Raw genomic sequence first — 24,417 nt, 5'->3', positions numbered from 1 at the left:
TCCCTCCCCCTGCACCTCCCCGGCGCTCTCCTCCTCCCGGCCCCCTCCCGCGCCCTTCCTCCTCCCCCCGCCACCACCCCCCCCCCCCCCCCCCCGCCGCCCAGGCCCGGGGCCTCCGGTAGGCCCGGCTGCGCCAATCCCGGCCGCGGCCCGCCCCCTGACGCCGAGCAGGGCCCGGCGAGGCCCCGCCCGCTGACGTCCGGATTTGCATGAGTTCTTGTGCAGCCGCGGCCCGGGCTCAGTTGTCTCAGCGAGCGCGAGCCGGGAGCCGGGGCGGGCGCGGGCAGCGGCGGGCGGCCGGGCTGTGCTGGGCGAGCGGCGGCGGCGGCGGCGCGGGCGGCGGGGGCGCCTCGGCCGGGGCGGCAGCGGGGCGCCGGCGGGAGCCAGCAGCGTCTGCAGCCGCGCCGGCCGCCCGCGCCCCGGCGCGCTCCGGCTCGGCCATGGAGCTGCCAGCTGTTGGCGAGCACGTCTTCGCGGTGGAGAGCATCGAGAAGAAGCGGATCCGCAAGGTAGGGCGGCGCGGGGGCGACGGCGAGGCGGCGGGGGAGCGGCAGCCGGAGCAGCCCGCGGGGAGGCGGGGAGGGGGTGGGGAGGCTGCGGGCCGGAGCCGGGGATCCCGCGGAAGCTGATGGAGTGCTGTCTCTTCCCCCCTCAGGGCAGAGTGGAGTATTTGGTGAAATGGAGAGGCTGGTCCCCCAAGTAAGTAGCGGCCGAGGGGCGGGGGAACCCGGTGCCGAGGCGCGGGGCTCCCGGGCTCCGGACCCGCTGGGCTGGTGGGGTGGTGGGGGGAGCGGACGGGAGGCGGGGTGGAGGTGGGGTGGAGGGAGGAGGGGGTGGGGAAGTCGGTGGCAGGCACTGGGGAAGCCGAGCCGCCGAGCCCGAGCCCGGCGCCCTGTGTTGTGCTCTGCTCTCCGGGAAATGCCATCACTAATTTATGCACTAAAAGGAGCCGGAGGAGCTGGAGAGACGCGGGGCCGAGCCGGGGAGGCCGGCGGAGGGAGGGAGGGCGCAGGCACTGACTGATGTGCAGCAGAAAATGGCTCCTTTCCCCTTTCCCTCCACCGAACGGCTCCATATTGCAAAACCAAAAAAAAAAAAAAAATTAAAAAGCGACGAAAATGCAATTGTGTGCCTCTTCCCTCCTAGTGGTGTAGGGAGAGGAAGAAAAAAAGCAGAAAATGTTGGGAACTGTCACTGCGGCGCTTTTGGTGGGGAATTTTTTTTTTTAATTTGAAATGCGAAGGCACCGGATGGAGACAGACGCGCAGGCACACACACACACACACACACACATACATACATACACACACACACACACAGAGGCATATTTTTGTGTTGCTGAGTATTTGGGGGTTGCTTGCCCGTGACAGCGGGCTCCAGGGCCGCGAGGGGGTGTGGGGGGCCGCTTGGCTGACGGTTATCGGATTAGGGGTCAAATGGAGAATGGCTGAAGCCCTCGCGGAGACTCGGGGCTGGGGAGAGGAGGAGGGGACTGCGACTTTGCATTTTGGCTGCTTTGCACGCAGGGTTCCTGGTGAGCAAAGTGGCTTTGGAACATGTCGCAGTAACATGCTTAAAATTCTTGACAACTGCAAAATAAACTGCTAGTTTCATTTTCCTTACCCCTCCCCTTTCTTCCTGCCCTTGTGTGTTTATTTTGACTCGGGGAGGGTGTATCAGGGACCGTGTCAGGCCTGCAGAAATTTACTCTCCACCCCCACATCCACAGCTAAATAGCTTTCGGTTCATGAAGACAGAGTAGGGCCTTATGTCATTCCCCACCTGGAGGCCGCAAAGCTGGCTCGGTTTTTTTTTTTACGCCGTGTCCCCCTCCCTTTTCCCTTGCAAGATATAACACGTGGGAACCCGAGGAGAACATCCTGGATCCCCGGCTGCTGATCGCCTTCCAGAACAGGTGAGCGTCCCTCAAGCAGTCGCCTCTCGCAGCCGTGACCGTATATGGGAATGGGAGAGTGGGCCAACGCTGCAACAGGAAAGGGGGAAAAGGCCGGGAGGGGGCTGGCAGGAGTCCCCTCCCCCCGGGTCTGAATGGGCACGGCTGGGGCCTCGGCTCCTCTAACCAACATCCTTGGCGGTTGCTGCAGCTTGCGGGGGGGTGGGCGTGGGGGTGGGGGTGGGCAGGGCCGGAGAAGGAGAGGCTTGTGTTTGGGGGAAACTGTGGGAAGGGTGCGTGCGGGTGGCCCTACAGCTGCGCGGAGAAGTTGGGGCTGTGCCTGGTTCCCTGCCGGCCCCCCTCCTTTCGCTACCTTGAAGCCCCACCCCCGGAGCCTAGGTGTTGCTTTCCTGCTGCCACTGGCCGCTTGGCACGGGCAACTCTCGGGGCAGCTCCAAGGGAGCTGGCATTGTGAAACCACCGGACGTCACGGAACTGAACTTAACCTGTTGGGGACTGGAGAAAAGTTGACGAGGCCTTAAGTTGCCACACTCACCCCCCAGGGAGCTTGGGATTGGCAGGGGGCAGATTCTTTCTGGAGCTGCGTGCCCTTCACACCTCCCACTAGGCTGCTTGGTGGGTCTGGACCCCATTCTCAGGGCAGGGGGAGCTTGGCCCAAAGGGTGTGGGATGGGCACTGCCTGGTGGTGGAGGGGTGGCTTCTGACGAGGGGCTCATCGTGGGCACAGATGCTTGTCACGCTGCAGCTGCTGCAGCTGGATTCACCGCCGGTGGCTGCGGTTCTCTGTTTCGGGGAGGACAGAAGGGGGAAGGGCGATCGAGGAGGGGAGGAGCGGCAAGAGCCCGCGGAGCTGGGCCACACCGCTGCCTTCCATCCCTCCTCCCCCTTTTATTTTGCATTATTTCCTGTGGCGCGTTTGGCGCTAAAACTGTAAACTCTAGACCCTTGGAACAAGCGACCAGCAGGGAAGCAGCTCTCCTGCGATGTAGGGGGGCGCCGAGAAGGAATCCTGCCCAGGTTCCACCTGGGAGTTCACCACCCTATAACCATGTCAGCGGCTGATGGCATGTTGCATAATGGGTCCCCAAAGACTTAAAACGCAGGCTGTTGCAATGCCATGCAACTTTGGAGTTAGGCCCCGGCCCGGGCCCCCAGGCATGGTGGAACTCCCCTGGGTTAGCCCAAGGGTGGGGGGGGGGTTGCCTAGGGTCGCTGGAGAGCGGATTTCTGGCCCGGGAATGGTTTGCAACTTTGGCCAACGCTGGAGAGTCACTCCCTTCTCCCATAGAGAGCTGGGCAGTGCTAGGATCATCCTCCCCCCAGCCTCAGGTCACCCTCCACCAGGCCGCAGGCGGAAGCCTGGCAGCTGTATTGACCACCGCCACCGCCATGGGTTTTAATAATAATTTGGAAATCGGGAGGCTGGGAGCCCGGGCTCGTGGAGGAGGCGGTGCTTCTGCGTGCCGCCCCGCGTCGCCCCGCCCAGCAGCTCTGCCCAGGCCTTGCCAGAGCCGGTTCACCAGGTGGCTGCGAACCTGGCCAGGCCCTGGCCTCGGCGTCCGGCCCCCGCCCCCAGCCCCTAATTGGCTCATTTGCCGCTGTGTAAACAAGGGCGCAGCCCCTCCCCCTGTTTAGTGCCTGGCCTTTAAGGAACCGAGTCCTCCCTTCTGCCGGCGGCACTCGTTATCTGAATCTTAATGAGGTCATTAGCATCCCGTGCCTCTGACGGGGAGGCCCAGGGTGGACGCACACCTCATTTGGACTTGTTTGCATCCCCTGGACCCCGAAGCCCAGTGCACTTTGTGCAGAGCCCCGAGCCCAAGGCTGTGGACACCAGTGCCAAGCCGCCCAGCCCCAAGCTGCAGGCAAAGAGGCAGGGCTGTGCGGGGGCCCGGGTCAGGTATGGACATCTGAGGTGGGGGAGACCTTCGGAGAAGACCCCCTTGGGCAGATAGGGGTTGGTGTGGGCGTAAAGCGGGACTCTGGGCTGGACCGAGGCACCCAAGTGGCAGCCGAGGCGATCTTCTGCCGTGAGCTCTTGATCCCTCCGGTTCTTGCTGGCCCTGCTGCTCACCAAAGTGGGGGCATCACGCAGGCTGGGGCAGAGCAGGAGGGAGGTGACTCTGAGGCTAATAGCACTGCCTTCTGTTCCCTCTCCCCAGGGAACGGCAGGAGCAGCTGATGGGATATCGGAAGAGAGGGCCGAAGCCCAAACCATTGGTGGTGCAGGTGAATACACTCCCTGGCCCCGGGGGCCGTCCAAAAGTTTGCCATGACATTGCCACCTGAGCTGCCTCCAGGCCCGGAAGTCAGGGCGAGTTCCTCCAGAACACCCAATTCCACTTCCTTTCATCGTGACCTCCCACACCCTTCCCCGCCCCCCACCCCACCCCATAACGCAGCTGCTGACCTGGTAGGGGCTGGGACACTCCTGGAGCTTGAGGCTTGCTCTGGGGCTGGCCTTACCCCTCCTCTTACCTCTCCCTCCATTTCTATCTCCATTCCCCTAGGTACCTACCTTTGCCCGTCGTTCCAACGTGCTGACCGGACTCCAGGACTCCTCGGCTGACAACCGCGCCAAGCTGGAGCTGGGTGGTCAGGGCAAGGGCCAGGGGCACCAGTACGAGCTCAACAGCAAGAAGCACCACCAGTACCAGCCGCACAGCAAGGAGCGGGCAGGCAAGCCCCCACCGTCAGGCAAGAGCGGCAAATACTACTACCAGCTCAACAGCAAGAAGCACCACCCCTACCAGCCGGACCCCAAAATGTATGACCTGCAGTACCAGGGCAGCCACAAGGAGGCGCCCAGCCCCACCTGCCCGGACCTAGGCGCCAAGAGCCACCCGCCCGATAAGTGGGCCCACGGCGGGGGTGCCAAGGGCTACCTGGGAGCGGTGAAGCCCCTGGCCGGTGCGGTCGGGGCTCCAGGCAAGGGCTCCGAGAAGGGTCCCCCCAACGGGATGACGCCGGCCCCCAAGGAAGCGGTGACGGGCAACGGGATTGGGGGCAAGATGAAGATAGTCAAAAACAAGAACAAGAACGGACGCATCGTGATCGTGATGAGCAAGTACATGGAGAATGGCATGCAGGCAGTGAAGATCAAGTCCGGGGAGGCAGCCGAGGGCGAGGCGCGCTCCCCCAGCCACAAGAAGCGGGCTGCCGAGGAGCGTCACCCCCCTGCAGACAGGACTTTCAAAAAGGCCGCGGGGGCGGAGGAGAAGAAGGTGGAAACGCCCTCCAAGAGGAGGGAGGAGGAAGGGCCGGGGGCCGGGGACCCGCAGCCCCAGGAGGCCGGCTCCCGCAAGCTCTCCCCGACCAAGGAGGCCTTCGGCGAGCAGCCGTTGCAGCTCACCACCAAGCCTGACCTGCTGGCCTGGGACCCGCCCCGCGGCACACAGCTGCCCTCCCACCATCACCACCACCACCACCATCACCATCACCATCACCACGCCGTCGACCTAAATCTCTCCCACGCGCGCAAGCGCTGCCTCTCCGAGACCCACGGCGAGCGAGAGCCCTGCAAGAAGCGCCTGACAGCGCGCAGCATTAGCACCCCCACCTGCCTGGGGGGCAGCCCCACCGCCGAGCGCCCAGCGGACGTGCCCCCCGCTGCCGCCCTCCCGCAACCGGAGGTCATCCTGCTGGACTCGGACCTGGACGAGCCCATAGACTTGCGCTGCGTCAAGACGCGCGGCGAGGCCGGGGAACCGCCCAGCGCCCTCCAGGTGAAGCCTGAGGCGCCCGCAACCGCGGCGGTGGCAGCTGCGCCGGCGACGGCGGCCGAGAAGCCTCCGACCGAGGCCCAGGACGAGCCCGAGGAGCCACTCAGCGAGTTCAAACCCTTCTTTGGGAATATAATTATCACCGACGTCACCGCAAACTGCCTCACCGTCACGTTCAAGGAGTACGTGACGGTGTAGCCTTCCGAAGGGCGTCGGAAGGGGAAGCGCTGTACCCGCAGGGGCTTAACACCTGGGGCCTGGGGGCGGACTCCTCCTCTCTCCAACTGCGGGAGATCCGGGCCGGGCCCCAGCGCGAAAATGCCAGAAGCCGCGGCAACCGCGCCCCTCCACCGGGTTCTGTCCGGAGTGCCCGGCCCACACTGGCGCCTTCCACGCCGTGCCTGCGGGTCTCGCCCCTCATCTGCCCCATCCCCTCTCTCGTGGACCTCCGGGACTGACAGGGCAGCCACTCGAGGCGGTCTAAGAGTTATAGTATTATATTTTAACCGTGCTAACTTGTCAAGTGCAGACTTTACTCCCGTTTGTACGTGGTGTTATTATTGAAATGTATTGTTTGAGCTCAAAAGGCCCACCACCCCCTTCGGGCTGATATATATATATTTATTTGTAGGTATTTATATATTGAAATATAAAAACCTAGATTTATGGAGTTCTCTCTAGATCATGTTATATTCTATATCAGACAAACTATTTTCTGTTGACCTTTCTACCCGTTCATTCAGTATTTCGGTTGATTTCATTTCCTCCCCTTCCAGGAACTGCAATACCAGTAACCTTGGTATATATTTTTTGATACTGTACACATGGATGTGTTGTTTCTATGTGCAAAAAAAAATTTTTTTTGTTAAAAGGCTAAACGAGCTCTCTAGAAACTGCTGCTACTAGAAATGTCTAAACTATAAGCTTCCAATTATTACCTGCTTGAATGTAAATATTAAATGGAGATGTTGAAGGTGCACTTTCGCTGTTTGAGATTAGCGAAGAGCGAACGTCAGAGGCTCAGGAGGCGGCTGGACCCCTCTCCCCATCCCGCTTCCGCCTTAGGTCTGGCGGGGGTGGGGGGGCGGCGAGGTTGTAGAGGAACCTATCGCAACTTGCGCTTAAACCTTTGCAAAAGCAAAGTGGACTGGTTTCGTGAGCAGAGGCGCCCGCACCCAGGGAGTGACCCCGCTCCCCGGAAGTCGAGAGGCTCTCCAAAGGAGAGGGGAATTCCTGCGGGGGGGTTGTGCTGGCGTCGCCCCCGCTCTCAGAGTTTTCAGGCCTTCGCTGCCCACCGCGCTGGCAAACCCGGGATCTGCGTGGTGGGGGGGAGGGGTGTACGGGTGCGCGAGCGGCGCGGAGACTTGGGTGGGGCCAGCCCCCAGCGCCGCGCCCGCCAGGCACCTGCTGATCTTTGCCCCCACCCCCACCCCAGGGCGCAACACACCCTGGCGCTGGCCCTGATGTGGCAGGGGTGTTCCTTCCTAATAATCCCTGCCCGGTAGGGCAGGTTCAGCCGGGAGGGGATCCTCCCACCCTCTCCAGCGTCCCTTGCTGCCATCGCTGGCCCCGCCCCACCGAGGAAGCTGCGAGGCTCTTTCTCTGCCAGCCTCTCTCCCCGGAAACCACCAGGCCAGAGGCTCCGACTGGAGGCGCCGCGAACGCGGCCAGGGCAGGGGGCGGGGGGCTTCCTGCGAGGTGGATGGGGAGTGGGAGGGGGAAGAGGCCAGAGGAGCAAGGCCTGCCCGTCCCCAGTTCCTTAGTGAGCGGGGAAATGCGGGATCCCATCTCACCCGTCCTGCTTTGGGTGGCAAGGCTGGGGCCCTTGGTTTCCCCAAGCAGGAAGGGGTTAAGGGCCCCGAGGGGGCAAGGGGAGTGGGCCGAGCTCCGAGGTGCGGCTCCGCCGGGCCTGGAAGCCGAGACCCGGGAATGCTTGCGTCCTTTCTGCAGACGCAGCGATCTTCCTGGCTGGAGTGGCCGAGCAGGGCCAGGGGCCACGGGACTGACGGCCTGGTGGGCGCGGGGCTGCTCCTGGCGCCCAAGGCCCTTGCCTGCCCGTCTGGGACTGAGGGGCCAAGCCTGTGCTGGGCGCCCGGGCGGAAGAGGTCAACACGGTTCATAATGGGGGTTTGTTAAGGGGGGAGAGGTGGCGAGAGAGCGCAGCGTTGGGAAGGCCAGGGGAAGAGATAGAGGGCCAGGAGGGCAGGAGGCCTGAATGCGGACAGTGTGGCCAGTGTTGGCTGCAGGCCACCAAGCGGCTGGAGGTGGGGGAGGGGAGCCTAGCTGGGGGAGGGGGGTGGGGGGGAGGGGAGGGAGGGAAGGGAAGTTCAAAAAAAAAAACCGTTGGGAGTTTCTAGCCCTGGCTTTTGTGAATTGTCCCTCCCACTACCCCCATCACCCCAGCCCCCTTTAGAGTGAGTTAAACACTCCCCCCTCCCCGCTCGATGTAATGAATGCCCTTTGCCACCCTGGGAATGAAGGGAGGGGTAATCTTGACTGCTCCTGGCCAACTGCCTGCTCTGCACTAGAATTGGGCCTGTCCTCCACTGGCTGGCACACAAAGGCACATGCCAGGCGTGGACTTCATCTCCCTGTTTTTCTGGTAGAGGAGAACTAAAAAATCAGGAGTGGGAAGGGGAGCCCCTTGTTCAGTTCTGCACAGTTGGTGACTTGGGAGTGAGCCTTAGCCCCTAGGGGTACCCCTCCTGCCCAGTGGGTGGCCTCTGTGAGGCTGAGCCTGGGGAACAGGGTAGGGGAGGCAGAGGATGGCACTGTTGGTGGGCAGGGAAGGAAACCCGTCTACTACCATTCGCAGAAAGCTGTGGCCTACAGGTGTCTGAGGCCTTGAAAACTGGTCCTGGTGGTGGACCGTTTGGGGTAGGTCTTCGAGGAGGATGGTCCTAGGAAGAGCCTGGAACCTCAGGTCAGAAGATCAGCAATGGGACAGAGGTAGATGGATAGGTCAGGAGGAGCAGCAGAGATGCCCAACTGGCACCAGACTCAAGAGTGTCCAAGGCCCCTTCTGGCCCAGGAGGGACAGGACTCTCATTGGCTGGGCTCCTCGGATGTGCCAGGGGCTACTTGAGCATCTTGTTCCATTCAGACCCCACAGGGGTTGAGCTTCCCTGTGGGATGAGAGTCTGAGGTTCTGATGACAGAACAGCTTGTCCAGCACGTGTGGCCACTGCCCAGTTCTGTACTGATTCTAGAACCAATCAGGCGGTCTGCTATCACCCAGCAGAGAGGTGCCCCACGGCAACTCGCTCCACCCTAATCTCTCAGACGTAGACATATCCAAAGCTCAGGAACACTCAAAGAGGGCCAGGGGCCCTGGCATCAGGACAGGGGAGGAGAGTCCAGTAGCCCCAGTTCTCGCAGGTGTAGACTGCTTCTTCCTAATGCAGGGCAGAGATGTCTGTCAATGCCCAGCGCTTCATAAGCAAAGAGTCCTAAACCCTCTCTTTGAGCCCAAGTTCAGGGGAGAGAATGAAAGCAGGAAGCTGAGATCTTAACCTTGCACACTGGGATCTTAACTTTGCCCAGAGACCCGAAGTTCTCTGTTTTTTCTCCAAATGAACCTTTCTAATGGGGCTGAGCCTTGAGCATAGAGGCTGAAGCTGACTCATTGCAAAGAGAGGGGCATTGTGTATCCATCCATCCCTCAGAAGCTGTTCCCTCCTGTACCAGCTGGGTCCCAGACTCCAGCTCTGGTCTCCTTGTTGCCTGCACCACCTCTCCCAACTCGTTTTCACAAGAGCCAAGTTTAGCCCTTCAGTGTTAGCTCCATCCTTGGATCCTACCAGGGTGCTTTGGAGCTAGGGTTGCCAGACTGAGCACATAAAAATCTAGAATGCTCAGTTAAATTTGAATTTCAGATGGACAATGCATAATTTTTTAGTATGTCTCATGAAATATTTGAGATATACTAATACTAAAAAATAATATAAAATGCATTGTTTATGTGAATGCAGATTGAACTGGGCATCCTGGATGTTATCTGGAAACTCTATTTGGATCCTGAATAGTCTACTTGGTCAGCCCCTGCCCACAGGGAAGTTTCAGTCCAATAGGAGAGAGGAACTGTTGAGAACTGAGCCACATGGATCCTGTGAGTGCGGTGATTGTAGTGACATCGAGTATGCTGGCATGGCACAGAATGGCTGCTGCATGACAGCGGGCCCTTCACCTGTGATTTCAGGTGGGGGTGGAGTGAGCATGGGACAAGACCTAGACAAAGGGGTGGTGGAAGACCAGAATTGGTCCCTCCATTTGTTGGCCCACCTTGGGCTCCTGAGTTGAGGCTCCTCCCCATTCCCACCCACCCCAACGACAAAGTCTAGAACATACAAGGAGGGCAGAACAGATCCAGTTGCAGTACCCACTCCCCTCACCAAAACCCTTTCCCTTCCTACACCTCAGTTTCCTCAGCACCTTCAAAGACGTGCCATGACAGTGAGGATGAACTGGGTCGGGAAAGAGCCTTGAGCGCTTCTGGAAAACCTCCTAAGTAAACATATGAGTTATTTTTTTTTACCAGGGAACATTATTAACATTTCATGTCAGATCCAAATGCCTTCTAACGACTTCTGGCTGAGAGACTCAGCTTGACCAAGGGACAGATACCCGGTGATGTTTACCTCTGAACTGACTGCTACCTCTCCCTTCCCTCCCCGCCCAGCTCTTAACCCAGTGTGCACCAGCCCTCTGCATTCTGCCCTCACTACCTGCCTGGTGGATGATTACCCACTGACCTGGGACCTCATCCTCAGCCTCTCCGGCTTTATCCTGGATCACCAAGAATGGTATTGGGACAGGAGAGAGAGAAGAGCTGCGCCTGCACTCGTACAGAACCAGATCCTCGTGTTTTTTGAATCGAGTTTCTTCTATTGTTCCACGTTATGGTTCCAAGTTATGTTTGTGGCTCATCTGAGAAGACGAAGACTCTAAAGAGGAAATAGTACTAAAGGCGGATATTCTTGGATGCAAGTATCCATTTCCTGTGGCCATAGTTCAAAAACCCCCCTGCCCCCTGCCCCCTCCTCTTCCTCTCTTCCCTTTGCAGTTACTGCTAACAGCTAACATGGATTGAGTGCCCACTACCTGTGGGGGCACTTGTTCAGGGCGTCATCATGATCTATATCCTATCACTGTCCCTGTCTCACAGATGGTGAAATGAAGGCTTAGAGGCTCAAGTAACCCATTCAAGGTCAAACATTCAGTATACAGGGGAGCAGATAGTGGGTTCTGAGCTAGCCTTGTCTGTCTCCAGGGGCTGTGCTCCCAGCTTACAGGATTCTGTGGGTTCTTCAGAGGCCAGTTTAGGTCCCATCCCCTCCCTGAGGTTGTTCTAGATTATTCCAGCCTTTACTAGGGCCTGCTGTGCCTGATCTCCTGCAGTATTTACTGCCGCCCCCGCAACTCGCCAATCAGTTGCTAGCTGCAACATACCTGTGTGCATGCACCTCGATTCTCCAACTGGACAAAGCCTTGAGCATTTGGAAGGCAAGGGACATGTCTTGGGTATTTCATGCACTCCCACAGTTTGTGCACAGTTCCTAGATAAATACCTCAGAATCAGATGCCTCGTGTGTGTGTGTGTGTGTGTGTGTGTGTGTATGTCTGTGTGTGTGTGTGTGTGTGTGTGTGTGTGTGTGTGTGTACAGAGTCCTGTGTGTGTGTGTATGTGTGTGTGTGAGAGAAAGAGAGACAGATGGGAGCTTTCAGACAGTGATGCTGATTCCTGCACTGCAAGTCATTAGCAGCAGACACAAGAAAGACCCCCGTGCCACCCCCAGGGGCTCAACCCCCATGACCACAAAGCTGCAGAGCAGAGGCTGGGGACTCAGGCTGCTCCTTTTCGCCCTGCCGCCAGCGGATGTCAGACACTCAGGCACTCAGCTGCTCTAGGGTCCTGCTGCCCCCTCGCCCTTCACCTGATCTATCTGTGTGAGTTTCAGGAGACTCCGGGTAATTATGTGGTAATTGAATTTAGGGAAACAGACCCTAAGGATAATCCTTGAGTCAGTTCCAGGAGATTCATGGTTTAATTTCCATATTTAGCTAGTGGTACATATTATACGGTTCCTGACAGCACAGCAATCACCTCGTCCTTATGTATTTAGTTTTGTTTTAACACGAGGTTCAGAATAGTAGAGATATGGGCATGTTACTCCAAAACACACACACACACACACACACACACACACACACACACACACACACAGAGAGTTAACAACAAGCAGAAGACACAGCACACACCCCTTTTTTATTTTCATATGTGGTCTTAACGTAAGCTGTGTGGATAAGGCCTGACACAGTAAAAACTCACCAAATGCTGCCTGTAATTATTATTTCACTTAATTATCTGCAAGTTCTCAAATCTGGATAGGGGCAGAGAGCTGGCATTGCCAATGGACGTCCAAGGTGCGTGTGCATGCCTGCGTGAGTGTGCATGTGCGTGTGCATTTAGGGCTGGAGGAGAGTGGTGGCAATGCAGCCCGTACTGGCAGGAACGCCTCTCGTTTGCTGCCTGAGCTAAGGATCCTTTCAAACGCACCATGGAGTTTAATATTGCCAACGACTGGCCCTGACTCCTTTCAACCTGCGCCAGGTGTAATGTAAACCTCCCTGCATTTCCTCCCTTTCCTGTTTCATCTGAGAAATTCTTCACTAATTCCATGGTATCTGGTTTCTCATTGTTTCTCTCTGCTTTAGAGAGCCCCTTGGGGTGGGCTTTAGAAACGTGTGCTTAGCGCTCTCAGCCCTCCGAAATGACACAGGCTCTTCCCTCACTACCACCACTATTCTCCGGAACCTCTTACAAGGGACTTCGCTGGCTGTCAGGGCAAAATAAGCCATAACATCCTGGGGAGATGAGCAAATGCCTGTCACAAAATCAGAGGATGGTCTTGGGTGGTCTGTAAAGCAGCATCCAAACTGAGAAAACGGGACAGTCGTATTCAGCTCCTTTGTAATATAACACTGAGGTTATAGTAATGTAACAGAATAATGGCGTGTCTTCCACTCTTTGTTGAAGTAGTGCTCTTTGGGGTTGAAGACAAGGAGGAATACAGCCGGATGGAGGAGGCCTGGGCTGTTCCAGATGCAAGCAGGAGACCATCTAATTTCCTCTGATTCTCTAAAGGAGGTGGGATTACAAAATCATGTGAATGTTGGGGGGTGGGGAGAGAAGAACCTGGAAAGCAGAATCCCTCCCATGAACAACGGAAGTGAGCATCCTTATAGCCATTTCCTGCTTTGTGTTTTGTGCTCCCCACTCTCCTATCAGTGCTGAGGGGAGAGAGGAGACACTGGGCAGGGTGAAGGAGACTCAGGACTGGCCAGGTTCCTTTCAACCTTCAATGCGTCTTCCTACTGTCTCCTCTCCTGGCATTGAAAATTATTTATGTTTGCAAATTGCTTTTGACTCACGTGAGTTATTTTTCTTGCCTGCCAACAGGTCTGGGGATGGGAGAGAGTTATTGAGCCGGCAGCTGAGAAGTCCAGGGGCGATGGCAGAAGGAGCACTGAGGTGGAAGTCATGAGCCTTGGGATTTGGCCCCAGCTCTGCCACTGCCGTGCCATTACTTCCCCTTCCCAGGCCCCAGGTTGCTCATCTGCAAAATGAGAGGGTTGGGTGGCCTTTGAGTGCCAAGAGCCTTGGTGGCTCTGACATCCCCTAGGCCTGTGACCCCTGAAGAGACACAGATGAGGGTGGCGCCGGCCCCTACACTGCTCCCTGACCTGGGCCTGGCGGTGCTGCTGCTGCTGAGCACTGGAGGGTGGAGAGGATGCTGCCCGGGCCCTAGCCCGGCAGGAAGAACTAGACGGGGCGGCAGGGCAGCCAGTACTGTTTCCTCCCTTAGCCTTTTGCTTCACGCTGGTCCTTAGTGATGCCTACTTCCGTAAACTAGGATGAAAACAAATAACTGCAGAGGAACCACCAGAGCAGAAAGTCCCTGGGTACGTACACAAGTGGGTACGTACATTCCAACGAGGAGCAGTGCTCACACAAGTCACCCACCATAAAGTTGGATTTAATAATAGGAATAATGATAACATAATTCAAAATTCAGTGCCATAGCCATGAGTGATTGGCCGTGTGCTGCTCTTTTTTTTTTTTTTTGCTATTTATTTATTTAAACATCTTTATTGGAGTATAATTGTTTTACAATGGTGTGTTAGTTTCTGCTGTATAACAAAGTGAATCAGCTATATGTATACATATATCCCCATATCCCCTCCCTCTTGCATCTCCCTCCCACCCTCCCAATCCCACCCCTCTAGGTGGTCACAAAGCACTGAGCTGATCTCCCTGAGTGTGCTGCTCTTGGGTGCCATGGTCTGGCCTCTATTCTCTGACTGTGGTTTGGGGCCCAACCCAGAGAGAAAAGAAGCCCGGGGTCTGGGCTTCTTCCAATCCAGTGACCAAGTGAGGATGAAGGCTGTTGTGGGCTCAGCTCCGTGAGGTGGCAAGAAACCTGCTAACCTCAGAGCTTTGAGTTGGCTCTGCCTTGGCAGAAAGATGGTATTTGCTCAGTCCTGGCCTAACCACAGTGAGCCTCAGCCCTGGGTCTAGAGGGGAGTTTGGGGTCTGTGCACTCTCTCATGGGGGATGACATATGGATGGGCAGAAGGCAGTCGGACAGCAAGAAGAGGAAATTTTATGCAGAATCCCTCTTGCTCTAGAGCCTGCCTTTTCTCATGGGCCCAGAGATGAGTTCCAAGGACCATGAGATTCCACCTGGGCAAACTACGATGCCTCAAAGGTCTAGCCTCTCATTAGTTCCATATGATTCCTCTTAGGAATCCGAGGACACACCTGGTCTTCAGCTGTGGGTCAGTCTGGTGGCAGGTCTAAGTGGTCTTGCATGCCTTTCAGTACTTTGGAGAGAGAATGGTGACACAGGACCAAAATCAAGGGTGGAGGCGGCAGCAGGGAGAAAAGGAAACCAGAGAGGACCAGAGATAAAGAGAGAGACAGACCCAGAGGTAAGGATACCAGAAGGACCAGCACAAGAAAATGGAGAATGATCATAACAGAAACAGAAAGAGAGCGAGACAGAAGCAGATGAGGAGAGAAACCCGTACAGATAAGGAGAGAGACACAAAAGGCTGAAAGAAACCAACTGACAAAAAAACACTGGGTTGGAAGGGATCAAAGTTAGTGTCACCAATATGGGGACAAACTGACTTGTGCCTCTTGATACGATGCATTGAGAAGGATATAGCATCACTCCAGTGCTTTTCTGCCACAAATGCAGTGCCCCAATCTAACCATGTAGAAATAAATATCAGACACTTACTCTTCAAAATGCCAAGGCTGAGGAGCCCAGAGGCCCTGTCCTAGCTTAAGGAGAAAGGCATGTGCCCATTGAGATGACCCCACCTTTTTTTTTTTTTAATATTTATTTATTTAGGCTGCGCTTGTTCTTAGTTGTGGCACGCAGGATCTTTGTTGACGCGTGCAGGATCTTCATTGCTGCATGCAGGATCTTTAGCTGCAGCATGCATGTGGGATCTAGTTCCCTGACTAGGGATTGAACCCAGACCCCCTGTATTGGGAGTGTGGAGTCTTAGCCACTGAACCTCCAGAGAAGTCCCTGTCCCAGCTTAAGGAAACTAAAAGGACAGGACACTCAATGCAATTCACAGTCCTGGTTTGGCTCTTGGAAAAGGAAAAAAAAAACTGTCTCGAAAGAGCATTGAGAAAACTGACAAAATTTGTATGTGGACTGTAGTTTAGAAAATAATATTGCATCCATGGTAAACGTCCTGATTTTGATAACTGTACAGTGGTTGTGTAAGAAAATGTCCTTGTTCTTAGGAAAAACACAGTAGAGTATTTAGGCATAAAAGGGTACAAGGTCTCCAACTTACTTTCAGATAGTTCAGAAAAACTATGGGTGAAAGAGAGAAAGAGAATGATAAAGCAAATGGGGCAAATGTAAATAACTGGTGACTCTGGATAAAGAATATATGAGAGTTCTTTTACTATTCTTGCAATTTGGAGCCTCCCCTTCGGGGTTGGGGACAAGTGCTGGCTGGCACTGGAGCCTCGTAGTGGGGCTGGGAAGAATCAGAAGAGCCTCCCATGCGGGCGAGACTGAGACCCAGCTCTCCAGCAGCTGAGAACATCTGGGCAACTTGACCGTCCCTTGCCGACTACTTGAAGGCCTATTTTCTAACCCTTCACCCCATAACCTCAACACAAATGAATGGGGGTCCAGGAGGGTGGGCCCATAGCCACCGAGTTTCACAGGTCATGGTCGCCTCCAGCTCAGCCTGGCTGCTCACACCGCACAGCAGAGCCCAACCTTACTCTTTGGCCATGTGAGGAAGCAGGATGTGGCAGAAAGAGGAAGGATTAGGCAGTCGGGCAAACCTGTCTCCGTGGGCCAGCTGCTCTGCACTTACCAGTTCTGTGCCCTGGGGCTGGCAGTCCTGTCCCCTAGAGCTCCCCAAGGCTGGTTTATTCTTACTATTTAGGTCTTCTAAATGCCACCTCTTGAGAGAAGCCTTCCATGACCAGTTACTCCATTTATTATATTATTCTGTTTTGCTTCTTTAGAGCAGAGGCAACCTTAGCTGAAATTTTGATTTGTTTGCTTGTCTGCCTCCCCTTTTCCCCAATAGAGTGTAAGCACCATGACAGCAAATCAGTGTCTGTCTTACTCATTCCTTTATTCTCAGCTCCCAGAACTTGGCAAGTGCACCAGAGCTATTTGTTGAAGGAAGAAAGGAAGGAAGGGAGGGAGGGAGGGAGGGAAATCTCTGAACCTCTCTGGGCTTCAGTATCCTCACCAGTGAAATTGGAGGAAATTGGTGCAGGGACTGCTGTAAGGTTTGCTTAGAGATAGGCTTAAGAATGTCCCAGGGTAGTGTTAGCCCCAAAGAGACAGTAAGAAGCTTCGATTGTTCATATGACTGTCTCAGGGATACAGCCTGTGTATCCCTGCTCAGTCATTTGGTAATTGATCTGGTCACCTAGTCATTTTTTTTTTTTTTTTTTTTTTTTTGGCCGTGCCACGCAGCTTGTGGGATGTTAGTTCCCCGACCAGGGATTGAACCCAGGCCCTCGGCAGTGAAAATACAGAGTCCTAACCACTGGACCACCAAGGAATTCCCACACCTGGTCATTTTAATTTCATCTGGGGGAGGGTAGATTGGAAGGGGTGAATTATTTTGTCATCATTTGTTTTTGTTTTGTTTTTTAGGTTTCTGTGTGTGTATGTGTGTCTGATTTGATTATATTCAGTACTATGAGCTGGGCACAGTGCTAGAGCCGAGGTCTCCCCACCGCTGCCCTCCAGACCTGACAAGCCAGGAGTTCTGTGAACATCAACAGGCTGACAGGCCAAGTGTGGGTCCAGCTCCCAGAGACTGCGTGGGCCCCAGAAACACTCAGTCACGCTTCTCATGAAGAGATTCTAAAACTAAAGCATCCCTGGGCCCCCAGATTGCCCTCCTCATTTTGACCTGGGGATTCCCATCTTCTTTTTTTTTTAATATTTATTTCTTTGGCTGCACCGGGTCTTTGTTGCCGCATGCGGGATCTTTGTTGTGGCATGCCGGATTTTTAGCTGTGGCATGTGGGATCTAGTTCCCTGACCAGGGATTGAACCCGGGACCCCTGCATTGGGAGCGCAGAGTCTTAACTGCTGGACCACTAGGGAAGTCCGGGGATTCCCATCTCGATTCAATCGCAGAACATGCTCGAAAAGAGTCTTGCCTTTCGGTTCTCTGACTTGCCTCCCAGTAATGGGAGAGAAACAAGGCCAACCAAAATCAGGCAATAAATGCTGTCTGGCTGGCCAAGTTATGACTGAAAAAGTGAGTGAATGAATGAAGGAAGGAAAACCTCTGGGAGTTTGGGTTAGTTTAGCTCATAATTTGGTTTCTTCCCTGGCACATATGAGACTCTGGAAACACTGGGAAGATCCCAATCTAGGCCTGACCTTCGTCCCTGCCAAAAGCTGGCGTTATTTGGGCCCAAGAAGCTTGCAGAGGTGGCTGTGGCATCCCAAATGGAGCTGGTCCCTCCCTCAACCTAATTAGGGCCCAAGGAGAGAACCCTTTTGAATTGCAAGCCCCAATGAGACAGGAAGTAGCTCAGAAGGGGTAAGAGAAAGGCTTACCCCAGAACCACATCCACTGAAATTTGTTTACTGCCATCTAGCTTCCCTGGTGACACTGCTGAAGATCCAGATACACACTGTGCATTGCAGGGAACATACCACACAGGCCAATTTAGCTGATCAAATCTTGGCAAGTCAGCAAGTAGGGACCATACTGACATTTAAAACATTAGAGGCGATCTCCAGGTCTGCTCCAGTTGCCTCCCCAGCTGGCTGGAGAAATGAAATGTGCCTCCAACTCCAGACCAGCTGGGTCTCTTGCAGGCGAGCCATCTCTTCGTGTCGCCCATGCCTGTGTGAAGGGTGAGGGAATTGCCATGTTGAATGGATTGCTGACAAAGGAAGACACCAACTTGTGACCTGTTGTCCCAAATTCCCATCATCAAGATAAGAGCGGGCAAACGGTCAGATCTATAAATAATGCTTTCAAGGGGGGCCCTTCCTGAAGCACCTCGCAGATTTGGCAGGTGTAGGCTGCCCATTTCTCTCTCTTCCAATGCAGAGCTGGCCAGCTTTCTCCCTGGAGCTTTGGAAGCCCACAATGCAAGAGTCCCTTTCTCTAGCCAGCCCTGAGCCAGGAACATGGAACCTTCTTCAGCCACGAGATGGTTCTCATCTCTCCACCTGCCCTGCAACCACACAGCTGCCCAGAAATTAACTTGGATGGGAAAGAAGCCTCCTCCAGGTTTCCAGTCCCCAGTTAGGGTGAGGCGCCTCCACCAGTTGACCAAAAACATGCCCAGAATTCCAGGCCGCACCTGTGTGCTGTGTCATGCCCTGCAGGGATCCCTGTGTCTCTGTCACCTTACGTCTCTCACTAATAGGGACTGTGTCTTTGTCACCATCATTCTCCAGCACAGTGTCTGAAAGGCCTGGATAAATAGTTACTGAATGAATGAGCTGTGTTTACAAGGTTATAAGTCTCTGCTGCTCCCTTTCTCTCCATGTCCCCCAACCCAGCCTCAGAAAAGAGTAAAAGTTCAGGCAGAGGATTTTTCAGGGATTGTCCCCTGGTCCCCTCAGGTCAGCATGATTTCCCACCTGCTCATGGGATTGGGAGGTGGGAAAGGCATCTCCCTTTCTCTCTGTGTGTCTAAACAATAGTCTATAGTTATTAGATTTGATCTTTGTCTTTACTCTTCTATCTTTTATGAAAAAGATTGCTTTTGTCTTGACTTGTGAGGTATTTTGTTTTTTTCTCTCTCTCTCTCTCATAATTTTCATCATCACCTTGAGTTTAGGTCAGATGCCAAAAGTGACACCAGCTGCCTGGTGTCACCACTGCCTGGTGTCCCCATGACCTAATAATGACAATAACTCACAATTATAGATTGCTCACTGAGCCAGGCTCCACGGGAGAGCCCTTACATGCTTTTTCTCTTTTAATCCTCGCAATAACCTGATGCAATACAAACTATTATTACCCCCACGAGGAAATGGATGCTTCAAGAGGTCAAGTACCTGGCCTGAGGTCACAGAGCTAGTGACTGGTGGAGCCAGGGCTTGGATTCAGGTAGCCTGGGCTCCTAACCCCGGTGCCACACTGCTCCCTCAGGAGTCTTTGCACATACACAGTGTCTGGTCAGGATGCCCCCCGGCAGGAATGGCAGCACAGCCACAGCCACCTACACATCAGAGGTGCCAGCTGTGAACTGAGATGAACCCCAAAAAGTGCACTGCTCCTGGGACCATAGAGTCATCACAAGGATGGAGCTGGAAGAAGCCTCTGAGAGACTCCAGGAAACACCCCCTCATTTTACAGGTGGATACAATGATGCTCGGGCCCCACACTTTAGCTAGTGAAGCATCCAAGACCACAAGCCCTCTGCCTGTGGTCCCCGATTTGTGGTCCACTCTCAACGCAAACTGGACAAGAGACAGTTTGAGATGAGATTTGGAGAGCTCAAGTTCTGGTTCAGACCTAAACACCCTGGCTTGTTCCACAACTGGCTCAGTCCTCTGGAGGCCCCCCAAGTTGAACACAGTTTTAGAGTAGCCTCCAAAATAAGGAGCTGCCGGTTACCACATCTGCTCTACAGACCTGGCAATAAACTCCCCTCTCCTCGCGCCTGAATTTCTTTGTAGCTTCCTCTTTCCCGCAATTGAGAGCTGACAGAGGATTTTTATTCACCGACCTCACGTCATGGTCATTCTATTTCCATGGCTACTCCATCAATGCTTAAGTTTTGGTCACATCCTCATGGGCTGAGTGGACAACCCTAAAAATCCTGAACCAGAAGCCAGAGTTGTTCAGGCAACTTCCATCCTGGCCTTTGCTACAGCCCACAACCCCAAATGAACCTGTTATATGCTCTCAATAGCACCAAACGCTTCTTCCCGGGCACTTTTCAAGGTTGTAAATTACATTAGGTGTGCGGCTTTTCTATTACTGTACCCTCTCACCCCAGGCTTTAAACTCCATGAGGTCAGAAGCCAGGTGTTTTATCTGTAACTCTGAGCACTGGGCTTGACCAGTATGGAGAAGGTGCCTAGGAAATCTTTGTTGGGTGAATAGGTAGGAGGGTGGGTGGATGGGTGGGTGGGTGGATGGATGGATGGATGGATGGATATTGAGAGAGTGAGTTAAAAAAAAGCCTAGATACCCGATTACCAGAATGGCATCTAAAGCTGAGGGAGGTCCCACTGTGCAGAATGATGAGGCTTAGGGGGTCCAGGGTAGGTGTAATAATTCTTCCCCCACCTTCCCACCTGCAGTCTCTCCGGCTACCGGCCTGGAGACCTCCTGCTCAACCTGCCCTAGAAGGATGTCCCCTGTAACTGGCAGCCCGTTGGGTTAATGGCAACCTCAGGCGGTTGGTGAATGGGACTACGTTCTCTCTTCTGTTCGTTCTGATTTTGCCCCTTTCTTCCCTGGCCTGCTGCTCCAGGGAAGGTATTGGGAGTGTCCTAATAACTGTGAGGGGAAGCAGATGAGCAGGCTGGAGCAGATAACCTTCATGTACTTCCTGAAATGGAGCTGACATCTCTCACTTTATCTGGGGATTCCCCCACCAAGGCGAGAAGGTGGATGGGGGAGAGGGAAGACAGTCCATTCTTGGAGATGCTGGTTTCCTACTGCTGTTGCCTTCACTCTAGTGACACATGGGAATTCATAGGCACCTTCTTCATGTCCTTGGTGCAGGGCCTAGAACAGTGCTGGGAACAGAGGAACAGAGGTGCATTTGAGGAAGCTTCTCTATAATCATGATGACAAAGAGGACTATAAAGACATCAACACTTAGATGGAAATTAAAGATTTGCCTTTCCATTACTCTTTTAATCAGGGTACCTACTAAGTACCAGGCACTTCCCATGTTATTTCACAGGGTCCTGCCATGGAACTGTGAAGTCTGGAGAAATTCAGCTCCAGCAAAACTGGGCCCAGTTGTGGGCCATGATTCTGTTTTGTCTGTTCCCTGGAATCTTGTAGGCGGAGGCTCTAGAGGTCATTCAGGTCACCCTCCGACCTAAGCAGGAATTGCTCCATGATTTCCCCAGCACAGTGGGCCTAAGAGTCCCAGGTGTCCTGCTCTGCCCACTCTAGGGGGTGCTAATTGTTGACTGCTCCTCCTTCACCACTTTTATTTTATTAATTTTATTTTTTGGCTGTGTTGGGTCTTCGTTGCTGTGTGCGGGCTTTCTCTGGTTGCGGTGAGTGGGGGCTATCTTCGTTGCGGTGCGCCGTCTTCTCATTGCGGTGGCTTCTCTTGTTGCGGAGCACGGGCTCTAGGCGCGTGGGCTTCAGTAGTTGTGGCACGTGGGCTCAGTAGTTGTGGCTCACAGGCTCAGTAGTTGTGGCTCATGGGCTCTAGAGTGCAGGCTCAGTAGTTGTGGCACACGGGTTTATTTGCTCCATGGCATGTGGGATCTTCCCAGACCAGGGCTCAAACCCGTGCCCCCTGCATTGGCAGGCGAATTCTTAACCACTGCACCACCAGGGAAGCCCTCCTTCACCACTTTTAAATCCAGCTTCTCTGCAACTTCCTCCGGTTTCTTCTGGGCTGTGCCCTCAGGGGCAGGGCTCCAAGTGCTGGGAGCTCTGGGGGATACAGCCTTGGCAGTAGGGTTTCCCAGCAAACGGGACTGACACCCCAACCCCACTCTGCCGTGGTCTGTTGAAAGTGACCTGTACCCTCGCCCTTGGGTCCTTCACACACACACCCCACGTCCACCCTAAACGCCTTCAGAAAGGAGACAGCCTCTGCCTAGCCTGCAGTGAAAGAGTAACTAGTACCTTGTCCTGGTTCTTCCCATACCCTACCCCCACCCCCCACCCCACTCCCACCTGCTTTTTTAAAACCTTTCAGCCATACCTAGAAGGAATAAGCCAGCTATTACGCCGCCGTCTGTGGGGAGACGGGAGGTGCTCCAAGGGCAGATTGCTCTGCCCCTTCCCCAGGTTAACGCGATGGGGGAGGGGAAGCATCTGGGAGCAGGGAGGGGTGGGCTGATCCGGGAGGACACCCAAGCACAACACCAACAACTGCCTGTGGGTGCTGATTGCCCTGCCCTTCCCCCTAAAAAAGCGAGGAGGGGATGGGAAGGGGCGGGGCTCGGTGAAGGAGCACACCGGCCGCAACTCGACCCTGCTGACTCGACAAAGCTGGCTCCGCCCGCCCCAGCCGGGCACTAGGAGTGGCCCGGGCCTCTCGACAAAGCTGGGTAGCGGCTCTCCTCCACCTTACGTGCCTGTCTGTCCTTCCGCGGCCCCGGCCTGGCGGGCGACGCTGGCGGCCGGCCATCTTCCCTCCTCGCCCCCGCGGCCGCCGCCTCGCAGCTCCGCACCCGGCCGGGACCGCAGGCCAGCCGCCACGCACCATCCCGGCCCTCGGCTAGTGGGTAGCTGGCGCGCGCCAGCGCTGTCGCCACGTGACGGGTGGTACCTGGGCAGCTCGAGCCCTGCCCTCTAGGGTGTTCTCATCGACTGGAGCCGCGGGCGGGACGTGAGGCGCATTGCTTTCTTGGGGCATCCTGGTGCATTGCTGGTGGAGCCTTTGAAACACATGCGCAGGGCGGACTTCAGTGCCACATGTCCATCTTCCCACTTCGGTGGGGCTGCTCTGGCCTTTCCCGCCCACGGTTCCCTCGAGGTCGGTCCCTCCTCTGCCACCTCCGTCGCATCGGGCAACACTCTGTGATCCCACGCAACAGCCACCGTCTAAAGGGTTCACACTCGATTCTGGGGCTCAGCTCGGTGTCCCGACCCGACTGTAAGCGCCCCCAGGGCAGCCGCGTCAGGGACAGTGCGCATGGGGCAAGGTCAGGAGGAGGCTCTGCGCCGGATCGTCGGGCCGGCAGCTGACCCAGCGGATGAAAGCCGACGCGGCCCGGGAGTGGAGCTTCCAACCACCAGTTTTCATGATGGGGGGATACGGGGTGGGGAGCGACCGGAAGCCCCCAGAGTGCGGCCGGGTGTGTCCCTTTGACGGCCGCCTTCTGGGCAAATCCATTCGTCGCTGGGGCAGCGGAGGCTGCGGCCGAGCTGGGCTCACCCCACCCTGAGAGCCGGCCGCCGGCCGCCTGGGGAGGCTTGGGAAATGGGCGAAGTGGTCAGACTGGTTTCCGGAGCCGGGCTCGGAATCCACGCGGGCTGGCAGGCATTGGTGGGGGGAGGACTGCGCCCCGCCAGTAGCGTTGGCAAAGCCATCCTGGGATGCTTTGTTTTCCACCCTCGAAGGAGACCCCGCAGGATGGGGGTGGGAGGGACAGCAGGCGTCCGGTTGGGGAAACCCAGTTTCGGGTGTGAACCAGCAGTCTGGCAGCTCCTCACCCCTCCGGTGCCCAGCCCCCTCTGCCGCGGTCCCGACGTTGGCCAAGAGTACTTGGAGGAGTGAGCTCCCCGTCCACAGCGAGCCTGGGCTTTGATCTTGGTATCTGAAAGAAATAAGGGGAGGGGTGGGGGTGTGTGAAGAGTCCAGCTCTGCCACTCACCTTCTGAATGACCTTGCACCAGTCACTCCCGTCTCCCAGCCTGTTTCCTCATCCACCACCGTCCCTTCCAGTCAGACACTCCTGGGAGTCTAGGTGGGCTGGGAGATGGGGACTCCCTAGGGGTTCTGTTGAAGGGAAGAGAGGGTGCAGGAACCGGTGGCCATGTGCTCCTCCCCCCACCCCCAGCCTGGGATGTGCAGTCGGGAGGAACCAACCAGCTGTTGGAGACCTTGGGCGCCCCAGGGGCTGGGGACTTGGGGATGGGAAAATGGAGTCTTCAGGGAGAAAATCCCCTACCAAGGAGTAGCGTGGCACTTGACGGAGTAGGCTGCCGGGAGCCAGTCCTCCCGCGGTCTCGGGGCTGAGGAAGGGGTGCCTCATCTTCCCCCACACACGCCACAAACCCCTAGGTCAGGAAGTCCTGTGCAGGGGCGTTGAGGGAAGGGGTTGAGCAAGCGGCGGGGGGCTGGGGTGTTGGGGCAACAGCACTGCCATCCCAGAAAACTGGAGTGCCGAATCTCCCGTTTGCAGCAGCTGCTGAGCAGCTAGGGGGGTATCGAGAGCCGCCCACGCTGCGGTCTTCTTTGAGGTTCCCAGGAGAAAAACGAGGGCGTGAGGTTGGCACTACGGGTAGGTGGGGGCTCCAGAATTAGTGATCTCCCAACCAACCCAACCAGAAGAGAGAAGGGACTCGAGGCTACAAGAGTATCC

The 24,417-nt window shown here is 55.6% G+C and overlaps 1 protein-coding gene across 1 annotated transcript; it reads left to right on the top strand.

Annotated features, from left to right (window-relative positions):
• Positions 1–337: 337 nt before the first annotated feature.
• CBX4 (chromobox 4) lies at positions 338–6,606 on the top strand. Its single transcript, XM_082679162.1, has 5 exons — positions 338–509; positions 656–699; positions 1,850–1,915; positions 4,079–4,145; positions 4,427–6,606. Exons 1-5 carry the CDS (start codon positions 441–443, stop codon positions 5,834–5,836), a joined length of 1,656 nt encoding a protein of 551 aa, XP_082535288.1. The 5' UTR covers positions 338–440; the 3' UTR covers positions 5,837–6,606.
• Positions 6,607–24,417: the final 17,811 nt, after the last annotated feature.

This window comes from Grampus griseus (assembly GCF_964374135.1).
Source record: "Grampus griseus genome assembly, chromosome: 20".
Lineage (NCBI taxonomy): Eukaryota > Metazoa > Chordata > Mammalia > Artiodactyla > Delphinidae > Grampus > Grampus griseus.
The sequence above is the reverse complement of the archived record's forward strand: the minus strand, read 5'-3'. Positions and strand labels throughout refer to the sequence as shown.